At 43.3% G+C, this 14,402-nt stretch overlaps 1 protein-coding gene across 3 annotated transcripts in view; it reads right to left on the bottom strand.

Annotated features, from left to right (window-relative positions):
- The window catches only part of ARHGAP44 (Rho GTPase activating protein 44), a gene marked incomplete at both ends in the record, with an annotated part of 144,862 nt that overhangs the window by 18,483 nt on the left and 111,977 nt on the right, over positions 1-14,402 (bottom strand). For 2 of the 3 annotated variants that reach the window (XM_084236842.1, XM_084236843.1), the window contains 7 exons: positions 3,377-3,557; positions 5,126-5,217; positions 5,879-5,992; positions 8,001-8,081; positions 10,043-10,124; positions 10,439-10,550; positions 13,964-14,091. In XM_084236842.1, the coding sequence (XP_084092968.1) occupies positions 3,377-3,557; positions 5,126-5,217; positions 5,879-5,992; positions 8,001-8,081; positions 10,043-10,124; positions 10,439-10,550; positions 13,964-14,091 (790 nt within the window). Of the gene's footprint in view, positions 1-3,358; positions 3,558-5,125; positions 5,218-5,878; positions 5,993-8,000; positions 8,082-10,042; positions 10,125-10,438; positions 10,551-13,963; positions 14,092-14,402 lie in introns of all 3 variants that reach the window. The other variant, XM_084236841.1, reaches the window with a different exon arrangement.

The following is a 14,402-nucleotide window of genomic DNA, read 5'->3' as shown; positions in this document are numbered from 1 at the left end:
AAAATTTTGGTCACAACTTCACAGTATTGGCAATTTGGCAGGGACAGCATGACACAGCTCTAGCTGAGGTGGCCTGACTTGGGCTGGAAGTCTCCAAGATGACCGGTAAGTTGGTGCTGGGTGTCAGCTCGATGCTCAGCTTGGAGTGAAGGCTGGGGCTTCAATGTTTTTTTAAGGGGCTGCTGGGACTCCCGCACAGCATTACAGCTGGGTCCGAGAGCCAGCGATCCAAGAGTCCCAGGGATATCCCAAGGCAACTTTTTCTGACCTAGTTTCAGAAATCCCAGACATTTGTTCCATCATATTCTGTTTATTAACTAAGTCAAAAGGAGGGCAAACAGATTTCAGCTCTCACTGGGAAAGGAATCAAAAGCTCCTTCTTCCATCTTCACCACAAAGCTCCTGGGTGGGTTAATTTCTTGTGGCATCTGTAAATAAGTACCACAAAGTTGGTAAACAACAGAAATTTGTCTCTCCCACTTCTGGGGACCAAAGTCCAAAATTAGTAGCACTGGGATGACATCAAGGCATAGCAGGCTGTGCTCTGAGAATCCATCCATTCCTCACTATATCCAGCTGTCGGTGGCCATCCGTATTCCTTGGCTCACGGTCACATCTTCAGACTGGTCTCTGCTCCACCTTCACGTCACCTTCTCTGCGTGTGTTGTCAGACCTCCCTCTGCCACCCTCTTCTGATACAGGTGATTGTATTTAGGGCCCACCCTCATAATCCAGGGTAATCTCCTTAATTCAAGACATTTTAATCGCAGCTATAATTATCCAAATAAGCTATAATTATCCAAATATTATTTCAGGTTCCAGGGTTTGGGTTAGACCTAATAATTTTGAGGAGGGGCATTAATTTTCCTTCCACAATCATGATAAATGTAGATGTGACCTCCTAAATTGAGCTCCAGGACTTGCTAAGAAACTCCAGTTTTCTACGTCATCTGAATTGGAAAGCATCAGGACCAATACCAGGAGCTGAGGTGGGAGTAAAATATTTTGCATGATGTATTTTTCTTCCTCCAATTTTTAAAAAAATATAATTTATTGATATAGAACTTATTTTCTTTTTTTAACCTGACCAAAACACCTTAATAAAATGAGTTTAAATTTGTTAGTGCTGAAGACTTTGAAATGCATCACATAGATTTTAAAAGCTCAGAAATTGGGATAAATGTGGAGAATTCCCCTAGTATTGCTAGAATAACACAGGATTCAAATAATGCAAATTCCTTTTTCTATCCTCTGAATACTTACGGTTTTAGGTTTCTGTTTCTCTTAAAGTAAATCAAAAATCGGCCATATACAAGCTCACTGTGCTTTCAATCATATGCACTGGTATCCCAGACAACATGCTGAGGCCCTAACTCAATTAAGCCCTCCATTTATGTTAAAATAAATAAAACCTATGCATTTCATGTGCAACAGTAATTTATGTAGTGCATCTCCTATAGCATTATTGTCTATGGTATGTTTCAATTTTACATTAAAATGGTATGCATAACAGGCATATTATTTATACAGTTGTTGAACAGGAGAACCTTATCAGTGATGAAGCACCTACATAAAATAGCATCATCCACATCTGCCTACAAACTATGGGGGCTAGTGGCCTTTGAATGCAGGATTCCATGGAGCATAACTTTCTCTTGAAAGTCATCTGGATTTCTTTTTGGAGGGTGCTCAGAATCAGAGGTCTGATAAGGAGCATAGAGGAGTACCTTGTCCATGCACAGACCCAGAGACTAAATTAACCCAAGGCAGGACCAGAATTGACCCAAGAGCATCCCCTCAGGCAGACACTTCCTAGAGGAACTGAATTACTGAGTTACTTAAAGTGAGTTACTTAAAGTGAGTTACTTACTGAGTTACTTAAACTGAGATTGAAAAACAACGTCTAATGCACTTGTAATCTCTTTGAATCACTCTCTCTCTCTCTCTCTCTCTCTCTCTCTCTCTCTCTCTCTGTCTCAAAGCAACAATCAGATTTTGAATATGCTCTTTTTTATAGATTTAAGAAATTTTCCTCTTTTCCCTTCAACTTCTAAGTACTTCTACTTTTTCCTTCCCCACTAGACAATGAACAACAAAGAACCGCACAGAGCCAATTAATAAACCCCACCTCCCACCCCCTCCCACATAAAGTCAAGTGGCCAGTAGGTATACTGCCCTTTCTGACTCCTTGTCCATCCTCACAGGACAAGGTCTAAGTCTCCAGTGCCAACTCCCTCTCAGACAAGAAGAAGTGAAAAGTAAGACTCATACACTGCTAGAGTTTTTGGTTCTCAGCCTTCCCTCTGAAGTCCACTTGGCCAGGAGCTGTTCAAATAAGCAGATCTTTCTGGTGACCCAGTGTGGTCCAGTAGGGAAGAGGAAGGCTGCAAATATTATACTTCCTGTTCTGAATGCTTTTGTATATTTTGGTAGAGAAGTTGCTAAATTTTATTTTATAGTAGCATTTTTAATGCCTCATCAGAGTTTACTGAATTGACTTGCTTGACCAGGCAATGCAACCCATTTCTTACATAAGGCGTATTAGCCGGTATCTTCAGCTGCACAATACTCATAGGCCCACATGTTTTGGATGCCACAGCTGAATTGATGCTTACCATGAATCAGTTGTGCTTGTTATGAAACTTGTTTATGCCCATTTTACTTGTTATGAGAATCATATTATGCAATTACATATTACATAAAATGGTTAACACAAGTGTGGAGAGGGTCATTCCTATGAGAATTGAGTTGAATGCATTTATGAGTCTTGTAACAGCTGCATCAAAGTAGGCGTTAGTGTTAATTGTCAGTGATGGGGAAAATTCTTAAAAACTTACAAGTATTTTATACTCAGAAGGTTTCAATTTTTAGGTTTCCTGCTATTTCCTGCACCAGGGAATACTAAACTCTGCATGAAAGGTGTTGCTTATGCAAGAATGTTGCAGAAGAATGCAAATGAGCAGACCCATCAAGACAGTGAAATCATTAAGGATTTGAGAATAGATATACATTTACGAATCTTAAGTCAAAATAAAGCGTTTATGTATTTTTTTAATTTCCCTTGTTGATCAAGGTTTATATTTTCTTTCTTTTGATGAGAACAAGGTTTGTATTTTCTTTCTTTTGATGAGAACCAATCAATACTGAATACAACTGTGGCTCAGAGGGTTGCACTTACCTCTGGTTCAAAGCTAGGGCAGCAAGCCAAGACTCATCCCAAATAGCACAGATGAAAGCATCCCGAAGGAGGTAACAGTTTAGTTGCTACAAGTCACCTCGACGACTGCCAGTAAGTGCAGCCTTTGTGTCCACCCATTTTTTCTTACATCTCAATCCCTCCAATCCCCAACGCTGAGACAGGGACACTAGTTCATACCCATCCTTTTTGTAAAACTCCAGCATCATATTATCCGTGGCAACGCTGAGGGGCCGGCGGGCCTGCTCGGGTTGGCGCCGGTCTGCGGGGTCCATGTCTGGGGAGGGCATTGAGCTGTAGTTGGCGTTGTGATTCACGTGGACTGGACTCCCATAATTCCCTGTGATGTTGAACTCTATGTCTGTGGGGAAGAAAGAATAGGTGTGCATGATCTATTGGTTTCTCACACTCTTCCTGGCAAGACAAAGATGAACAGAGATGATCTCTCCCTCATACTTCACTCCTAGAAAACTTTATCCCATGGCTCTGTGTTAGGTGATCTATTGCTATTAACTCAATGTTAGGATAATTCATCATATTAATAGGTAAAGCACATGCTCCTCTGTCATATTAACAGGGCACTTAATAAAGCAATGTTCTGTTTGTGATTTAAAAACTTAGTCAAACAGGAACAGATGGGTAGTTTCTGAAAAAAAAGTAAAACCATCTATCTCACGCCTCATGGTTAATATTAAATACCAGAGCAGTCTTATTCGTATCAGGAAAAAGAGCAATGCCCACTCTCACCACTGTTATTTAACACTCTTTGAGAAGTGCTAGCCAAAGGAATTAGTCAGGAAAATAAAAGGAGACACAATATTATTATTTGCTGATGATGATATTTCTCTTCCTGGAAAACCAAGGAAACAAAATTGAAAGAATTAGAAATAGTAAGGTATTTCACAAAAGTTGTTGGCTAGCAAGTGGATACTCACCCCATCTTTTCCTAGTAATGGCCTGTTTATCTGCAATGGTAATTAACTTGTCCTGAGAACTTACAGAATTATACTTTTAACTCCTACTGCCTTCATTTCTTTATCCTAATTTCCTACCCTCACCCAATTCTGTATGATCAAGAGAATTCTTATGACACAAGCAGTTCAGAGCTTTCAAAGTCGAAACACATGAAATAAAATAAAGATAATCAAACTTCTTCAGTGGAGATGGGCACTAACTGATCACCTCTGGTGGATACAGCACATAATTATTAACATTTTGTCCTGGTGTAAGTTAATGGCTTGCTTTGCACAGCTGAAAGCATACCCTTAGTGTTTACTGAACATATGGGACAGTACTTTTTTAAACAAATACTGAATTTAGTGTACCAACTGCTGTCTCTTCAAAACTGTCACCATTGAGAGTCATGCCCTTATGCAATGCTCCCATGGCTAAGAACATTTATAAAACTCCCTTTTAGGGAGCTGCCTTTAGAACCCTATTTTGAACCAGGCACAAAAATAAACCTCATGGCCTTTGAGCCCCATGTTTAAAGGATAACTTCAAGGACATAGTTTATGATTACAAAAGGATAATTAATACTGATGTGATCCTAAAGCTCTGAGGAGAAGTCCATCGCAGGCCTGTTTCCCTCTGCATCTATAAAGTGAAGGGCTTGGAGCAGAGGACCTCGCTCTCCTTTCTGCACCGATTTTTCATGATTCATCAATTTAAAGAAATCTTGATGTGGATATTAGACCAATACAATTATGGGCATGGTTAGTGTAGGCAGTAAACACTCAGGTCAGAGTAGAAACTGCCATCATCCTTCCTCTGTGTGTGTGTGTGTGACAGGATTAAGAACAGAACAAATATCTATGGGCAGTGGTACGTGGTTTCAAAGGTTCAGAACTCATAGTTACACTTCTGCTCTTCCCCAGTCCCCGATTCCTTTCTCTTACACCCCCACCCCCACTTGATGCCACCACATACCCCCAGGGAAGAACCAGTCTGCATGCTGGATGATGGGTTCAATGATCCCAACAATCTGCAGAGATACCGTGGTCATCATCTCCGTGATGTTCCTGCAGGCACACAGCAAGAAGGGCCAGTGGGTTATCATCAAGGTGGAGTGATGGACACCCTTGTCCACAGTTGGGAAGGGCCCTGGACCCTGGTTGGGAAGGCTGGAGGCCTACATCAGAGAACAGGATTTCTGGCTTCTTGCTCTTGGGAGGAAGGAGAAGTGTGCTTTCCTGAACCTGTCTTTCCACATCAACAGTGGGTAACCACAGGAGCCCTTGTACAAGGAGCTGTGATCACCGTGGGACAGACATGTGACCATCACCTGCAGGGCACCCTGCATTGTGGGGTATGAGTCTCATAACTGCCTGACTCACCTCACTCCAAATCGTTCTCTCTTTGGAGACAACCCTCCAATCTGAGGATCCTGTGCCGGTTGTGTACTCCAGAAAGGGATGACCGGTGCCTTCACACCAGTGGCCTGTGCCTTTCATCCTGATGTTGACTAGAGCTTACAGAAGACCTCACTGAGATCTGTAACTTCTAAGACTAAGAGAAGAGACCTGTAGATTTCTGGACCTCCTACGCTTGGGAAGGTAGCAGGCCAAGACAGAAATAAGACCTGAAAACTAAAGGAGGCTGGAGATGACATGTGCCCTGGTCATGCCGCCCATGCCCCCCTACCACATGTGTGACTACACGACCTCTCCTCCCCATACTCACCCTTCTGCCTGGGGCCATAGGAGGTTGGGTCCTAACACAATTGCCATGTTGCTGGGAGTCATCTTGTTTACATCTTGATATTCTGACAGCTTGGATAAAAATTTGATCAAGTATCTGAAAGGAAATCAAAAGGGCTGGGTTTGACTAGCGCTCAACCCCAGCCATGGTCCCTAGCAATGGCAGAAAACTCTGTCCTGTGGCACAGCTTATTGACAGAGACCCTCACATCCTGCAGTATAACGAAGGTGAGTCACAAGTCCAGAAAGGTGAACTCTATTCTCTTAGCCAAGAAAAAGACAGTCAGACCTCACTCAGTTGGATGTCAATATTTGGCCAGAAAAATTCGCCATTTTTCCTTCTGATTCAATATATCATGACCTAAATTGTTCTACCTTTTCAATCACCTATGACCTGCCACCTGCTCCCACCCCCACATGCAGAGGTAAGAAGGCAAGTTTCCAGGTATCCACAGGGACATGTGCATGCTAGGGGTGCATGTGCATGCTAGGAGTGCATGCTTCCAGAAATTTTGGCTAACCATACTGACAGCCACCAGATTCTGTCCAGGGGCCCAGTAGTCCTGGGGCACATACTTTCTCCTCAACTCTCAGACACAAAGGGCTGTGGTTCTAATCTCATTTTCTGGGGTCACAATGTATGGTTCCCTAAGGAATAGCCATGTCAGCCCTATAGAGAAGCCACCAGCCACTAATCCCTAAGCTGTCACTGTGCCTAACCTAGTCACAGCTTCTCCTGACCATGTCACACCCTCAGAGCCCACATACACCTGCACCAGCACGTGGGGCCGAAGCTGAGAGCAGTCAGAGGCCAGTGGGCTAGGACTGTGGTCAGCAACACTCATGAACTGTATCAATCTGTCTCTTGCTCTTGGGATTTTTTTTTAATTGTGATAAAATTTATCATTTTAACAATTTTAAGTGTATAGTTCAAGGATTTCGTAGTGTCACACTGTTATGCAATTATCACCACTATCGTCTCCAGGGTTTTTTCACCAATCCAAACTAAAACTCTACCCACTAAATGATAACCCCAACTTCCCAATCCTCTCCACCCCATGGGAAAGCACCATTCTTTCTCTAAGAGTTTGACTACTAGATGAAACATAAAGTAGATCCGGACACCTCGTGTAAGTAGACTCACACAGTATTTGTCTTTTTGTGTCTGGCTCCAACATTCATCCATGCTATAAATGAAATGTCCTTCCATTTTAAGGATGAAAGTTGTATTTTATGTATAATTAGTTTATTCATTCATCAGGCATTCATCATTTAGGTCATGTCCATCTCTTGGCTATTGTGAATCATGCTGCTATGAACATGAGTACACAAGCATCAAGTCCCTGCTTCCAAATCTTTTGGATATATACCCAAAAGTGGCATTGCTGGATCATAATACAAATCTATGTTTAACTTTTTGAGGATTCACCATACTTTTACTCTTGGGGTTTTTAACATGAAAACAGAAATAATCAGGCAGATGGCAGCAGGAGCTGAAGCTGAAAATCTGCAGCTAAGGAAGCATGAAGGAGCGATGGCAGGGCCAGGAGCAGGGCTGGCAACACAAAGTGGTCAGGAAGCAGAGAGTGTGAAGCTGGGTAGAAAAAAGATCCACAAAGAAGTGGCTGTGCAATCCCAGGCGGTGCAGGGAAAGCGAGAGACAGACAAGTGGAAAAGAGCTGGTGATGGTGGAACTCTCGAGAATATTCTCCTGCCTCTTCTGCCTCCAGATTAGGCTCAAGGCTTCTTCTGCCTGTTCTACCTGTTCCAGGTTGGGTCAGCTTCTCCCAAGTGTCCAGGAACACCATATTTAGCATAAATCCCCAATACCTTAAAATAGCCTGCATTCATCTTTGTCCCTTGAACTTAACTAAATTAGCCAATGACCTCCAAAGTCAAGTAGCTTCTTTGAATTGGTTTCTTCAGCACAATGTGGTAATTAACAACCTCACAGGGTATTTGAAGTTGAAAAGTGATCATGCATGTTAACAACGCATTGGATGCCATAAAATGCAGTGCTTGCTAAGGAGCACAACCTTTAGCCAGGAAACCGTGAGTCTGGGGCTTAAATAACCCTGAGCCAAGTGTCTCCAGTCTCTACTCACCGGATGTTGTTGTGATTGGCCTTGGGTAATTTCTCACAAGCATTCCACAAAGCCTGCAGCCTCTTGTCTTGCTCCTGGATACTGAGAATTTAATAGGAAAAGGCATTGGTTGAGATGCATCCATGATGTCTCACTGGCAATCATATTAACCAGTCATCATAATATAAAATACGTAGCCAATCACTGTTACTGACCATATCAGCAAGTTATCATTATTCAAGTGTTTGGTTTTTAATTTTTCCCTCTGTGTTCTTGTGTGTGGTCCTGTGCTATTTTAATAAAACTTCTCCCTGCATGTATCACATGTCCCAGGTGAATGTGGGCCAGGGAGACAGGTGGGAGCAAGGGCAGAGGTGAGACTGCACTAGGGCCACGGAGTTGGCAGGAGGGAAGTCTGGCATACAAACCCGGATATAGGACCCCACTCAGGGAGTTCAACCTACTTTCACACCATGGTGGCAGCCTGTTGTCCAGTTCAATGGATGTTATTGAATGCACAGTAAGTTCGTTGGCATACAATAGATGTGCAATAAATACCTTTTGAGTAAGTAAGTTTTATGCATTCAATAGAGACCCAGGAAATCTGATCTTTTAAGAGCAATTCAGGGATGGATACTTTCCAGGGACCAAAGGACTGCAAATCTATAAATACATTGCTCTGAGGGCGTCTTTATTTATAAGTCCTCGGAGAATGTAAAGAAATTACTTTTAGAGCTACATATTAAATATACTTTTCATGAAAATCGACATCCAGGTCGACACAACTAGGAAGGTCTTATGCCCACGGTCAATAAAAGGTTTTCTGAACCTTTTCTTCAAAAAAACTGAAAGGAAAATGTCATCAGGATGAGGCCCCTGCTCTGGACCCTAGACTTGGGCCAAGGCCAGAGAGGTGGCCATCCCCGCGGCTTCATTGCTAGGTCCCCAGAGGGATTTCTTCAGGTCCTGACCAAGGTAAGAAAAACTCCTTTCCTAGGTTCAGCCTTGAAGACAAAACAATCATTCTCTAAAACAGACTTTTGCTAGGAAGTGAGGCAAGTGAAAACAAAATGCCACATTAAGAAATGGAGAAATAACACATCCCATTTGCTAAGCAGTCATTCTCTGATCAAAGGCCGGCCAAATGGGGTTTTTTGTCAGGAAGACCCAGCACCATCCTACCTGTGACTTTGTACCAATTATCTCACCTCTCTGCTCCTCACTTTCCTCTCCATCAGATGAGATTATTAAGAGAATTTCCCTCATAGAGGAAAACTGGTCTCTGTGACCAGTTTGAAGGAGAATCTGTGTGTGTTAAGCAGAGGATCTGTTCATGGAAAGTTCTTCAGGACAGCTGCTGCCACTGCTGACACCTATCAGTGAGGTGTTCCTATGGCACCCAAGCCTCACTCCTTTTCTGCTACCATCTTTTCTAAGGTAGAGGGCAGGTTCTACCAAGAACTTTCATTCCATAAAAATCAACAAACACATATTGAGAACTTTCTGTGTGTCGGACATTGTCCTAGGGACTAAGAAGCAATCAGGGTATTGCTCTCTCAAAGCTACAATCAAATTGGCAATACAAATGCAGTCATAACCAGGTGATCAATTATAGGCAGAGAATTAACACAGGGAATGGGACAGATCAGTTGCTTTACACGGGGTCATCAGGGAAGGTTAAATTTAAGGTGAAGCCCAATAACCAGAAGGTGATCAGGGAAAGGTCTTGAGGAATAGCCATGTCCGAGAGAGAGTGAGGACCCTGCCATTCTCAGGAAGATGTCCTAGGATTGGACATCAGTCTTTGCCTCCCTTCTCAGGCACCACTCAATGCCCAGGCTATTCTGAACCTCTGTTTCAGAGCTCCCTATCATGGAAGTACTTCATTTATGTGACTTGTAAAGATGTCGCCTTTGAATATGGATACACATACAAGCATTTCTCCTTGACAGACACCTAGAAATGGTGTTATTACATCATAGGTCAGCATGCTTCCATAATTTCAATCAATACTTGCAAATAAATTCCAACTCCCAAGATCCTCCATAATGTGGCATACTCACTTGGAAGCCTGAATCCACTCGTCATAAAGTTCAAAGGTCATAAGAGGTTCTGGTAACTCTCGGAGGTAAGACTTCAAAGCTCCTGGGCAGGAAAACAGTAATGACTGTGAGCCATCCTGACATGGCAGAATCAAATGGTGGCTTCCCAAGTGAACGGACCCTCAGTGTTGGCAAGGCATGGGACCTGGGCTGGCAACTATGTTGGCCTCCCCCTCTTATTTCCCACCTTCTCTTGGCATTCTAGGGAGGCAGGCCTTCCTTCAAGGGGCCATGGCAACCACGCCTAAAACAACTGAAGCATGCTGGGAAGTCACAAGTGGTCTCACCCCCTTCCTGTGGGTTCTCCCTTCCCAGTGAAGCTCTAGGAAGCATCCTACTCAGAGGGTGGACCTCTACCTGCAATGGCATGGGGGTCTGCTGAGTACTCCTGCACATCCACCACGCAGCAGTCCAGCGCGGCTTTCAGCTTCTTCAGCTTGGAGGCAGATGGGGCCACTCGGAAGAGTCCCTGCCAACAGGACAGAGGGTCAGTGGGCAGCCTTGCAACTCATAGCCACAAGAGCCAAACCAAGAAACAGACTCCTCTCCTCCACAACCTTGTAGGCACATTTTTGCCCAACACAGCTGCCTGTTTTGTAAATGTTTCTTCCTTTAGACATAAGCAACTTGAGAGCAGAAACTGGGTCTTCCCCACCGTGTCCCCACTGCCTAGTATGGTTCAATAAGAAGCTGTTGAACCTGAGCACTTGACTTCTTTTTCTGGGGTATTTATTTATTTAATGTATTTAAGACACATTTTGGAGAATATAACTGAGATGTGGTCAGACCTGGGAGTCTAGGAATTTGGATGTGAAAGGTCTGTGGGGGTGTGTGTGTCGCACAGGGAGACAGAGGGCTACACCTCTAGAACCAAATGAAGGGAATGCGCAGATTTGGGGTTTGTGAGGGAGCAACGCCTCCTTTGGCCCCTCTATATTTCATTCTTCAAGTTACTTTCAAATCATGATCCTCTCTTCCAAGTGACCACTGTACCTTGTGAAGAAAGAGGAGACAGAGATGTATGAAGACAAATGCAGGTCGGACTTGGGAAGGAGCCCCTACATCACAGGTAAGTTAGATGTGGGTTGAAGACCTTTTGGTTTCTGTTTTGCCTTCTTAGCTCTCTGCTTTCTGTGATGCAACCCACAGACTGATAAACAGGCTGGGAGATACTCCTTGTTCCTTTAACTGTTTATGGCCATTCAGATTTCCGAGTTCCTTTAGAAGAAAATTTTCCTAGGATGGAATACCGAATTTTGACCTACTGAGATCACTAACCTCCTTCTCATATATATCAATAGTATATCAGATAAAAACATGTCCAGGGGCCTCCCTGGTGGTGCTAGGGGTTGAGCACCACACTTTGAAGCAACCTACAGCCTCTGCAGCATGAGTTCGATCCCTGGCCAGCCAGGGAGAAACCCACATGGTGCAGAAGATCTCTCCTGGCTCGCCTGCTGCTCCCCTCAGCAGTGTACTTTGGTCGGTCTGCCTGTTCTGTTCCCCACTCTGTCTCTGGTGAATCCTCTCACCCCCTGCATCTCTGGCCTGTGCCTCAGCTCTTGTATGCATAAATGGATGAATCTTTAAAAAAAAAAAAAATGTCCAAAGCTCTTAAGCATATAGGAGGAAGCCACATAAACTTGTTTGGACTAGGGTATACATAAGGCTTCTGTGATACATTAAAGCAGTGGATTAGGTCCTCATAAAACCATGCCATAGCAGTAGAAAAGCAAATAGCATTTGGTGATAGAAAATGCCAAAGAAAAGGAAATAGTGCTGTCAAATATGAGCTTAGAATTTTGTTACATTGAGGCTGATAAGGCTGTTACATTGAGTTATATGTAAAAGCTAGGAGTGGGGGTACTCTTAAAATAGCTGAGGATGCCAGTTTTTGAGGTGTTAGAGGAAAATCTGCATGGAAATATTAAAGAAAGGCAGCAAACATGGGAATGGAGGGGTGAGAACCCTGGATCCTCACTGAGGTTGAGGTGAAGCCCTAGGAGTTCAGAAAAGCTTAGAGATCATGGAGTGTACTGCCCAGATGATAAGGCTGGAAAGATCATCAGGATATTCCTGACAGGGACAAGAGGGGCACTGGGTGCCCAGGGAGGTGTTAGTTTCAAGAGTGGCCACATTAGTAATGTCACAGGAAGCAATGTGGCCCAGAGGCTGCACTAAGTCATGGAAACAGGCAATCCAGGGGCCTGTGAGGACTGTAGAAAGTGAGTGTACCCCTATGGTGGGGAAAGAAGTGACAGTGCAGGGAGGCAGGTGGGTAAGTGATGGCAAGGATGTAAGAGCAGCAAATGTTGAGAGCTGTTTAAAGAAATGACTAGCAGAACAAGAAATCCCTAAAGACAAAGGGAAGGAATATGAGGTATAATGAGTCGAAAGAAGGTAATTCTCTAGGCTATGCAAAAGGAAAAAAGCTGATACAAGTAGGGTAAAATGCAAGTCAGAAATTGAGGTCTGGCAAGCGATGGAAAGGCCCAGAAATATTCAAGAGTTGGGAGACAAGTTGGAAGACACCAGAGAATCTGTTCTTTAATCAGTTTACAATGATTAGATACTTAAAGATACTAACAAATGAATTTTACTTTTAAATACAGTAATGTTCTAATTAAAAACATGCCCTATCTTTTAGAGAAACATGCTAAAGTATTATAGATCAGATGACAGGAATGTCTGGAATTGGCTTCAAAATATCCCAGGTAGGGGCTGGGGAGCAGCAAATGGAGAAAAAGATGAAACAGGGCTGGCCATAAGCTGGGTGATGAGGCTCATTATATTACCTTTATGTGTTTCATTTTCCTTTAATAAAAAAAAAATGATGGGAAAAGAAGCTACCTTTTTCAGGTCCCTCCATGAAACGATACCTCAGGGTCATAAAGATGCACTCATCTTATAATTGAAAACACACATGAAAATGGCTGACACAGTGTGGTCAAAAGATATTTACCTCCATTCCTTTTGAAAAGCCAGTATTTAGAGCAAGTCTGAGAGACAGGAGGTGCCAAAATCCCTTTGAATGTTGGCTTCCTTTTCTTCCACAGCCCTCAGTTTGCCCTGCGTGACCCACTTCTTAAATGATTTACAGATGGTTTTGGATTGATCAGTTTATTTGATGGTTGTTAGACTTATCTCTCTCAGTAAGTTCTTAACCCTCCATCTCACTCTTTTATACTGAGCTCATTAAGAAAATGCATAGCATACCTTAAATAAATATTGATTAGCTGATCAGATCAAAGGAAGATGGGATAAAGATTTTACAATAGCCAACAGACGAAACCAAAAATGAAGTCTGTCTCCCAGGAAATGATTTACACAGCAATAAAAACTATAGTTGCCAATTTCTCATAGACCTTTTTCACATGTGACTATTAAGAAATATTTTCCTAAAGTCTCTATCATTCATATTTTCAGGATCTCTATAAAAGGGTCATGATAAAAAAAAAAAAGCTTAAAAGGCCTAATTTTAAAATAAGGGACTATATTCAGCAAAAGAAGGATGAACAGGAGGAGTAAGAGGGGAGGTAGAGGGTGGGAGAGAAGGAAGAGGCCGCGGATCACAGGGATGATGGGGGAGGGGTGGAAAAGTCCAATCATGTCAGATATGAAGATTGACTGGAGTGTGGCTATAATTCCTTATGGTCATTGGTATCAGTCTCCCACAATCCTCTACTCTCCTTGCAAAGTGAAGGCTCATGGGAGAAATCAGGACCAACTTGTATTCTCAGGGGAGGGGACTGTATCATAACCTAACATCTTTGGACTGTGGACATCCTGAGGGATGATGACAGCAAAGGACACAACCCTGTAGACTCTGACTCATGGACGAGAGACCTGCTTGTAGCAGGGTTTAGCTGTACCCAGACCTACCTCCTCCTGCATCCCACATTCAAGCAGCATCGTCACACATGCCTCAATGGGAAAGGCAATCTCCCGGCCGCTGATCATGAGGTGCTCCTCCAGGGGTTTCCCAAAGGAAGGCTTCTCTACCCAGGCCTCTGAGGGGATAAAGCAAAAAAGGGGTCAATCAGCAGTTAGTGACGGTCACACAGGCTGGGATATTTCTTTCTCTGGTCATACAGAGTCTTCTAAAGTGACTGAAGACATGGAGGCTCAGTGGAGTACTCATTTTGGCAGTATGGGAGATGTCAGGCAGGATAAGGTGGGAAGATTGCCAGCCAGATGTTTCCAGAGATGCTGGGATTCCTGTTACACACCTGCGTACACATCCACGCTCATCACCACCCCCTCATTCATCCCCTTGAGGCGGCAAAATGTTTGTGAACCTGCTTTGCTTCCGTGCAACTAG

The sequence above is a fragment of the Talpa europaea genome (assembly GCF_964194135.1).
Source record: "Talpa europaea genome assembly, chromosome: 7".
Taxonomy (NCBI): Eukaryota; Metazoa; Chordata; class Mammalia; order Eulipotyphla; family Talpidae; genus Talpa; species Talpa europaea.
Note: the sequence above shows the minus strand (reverse complement) of the source record. Positions and strands in the feature narration are given on the sequence as shown.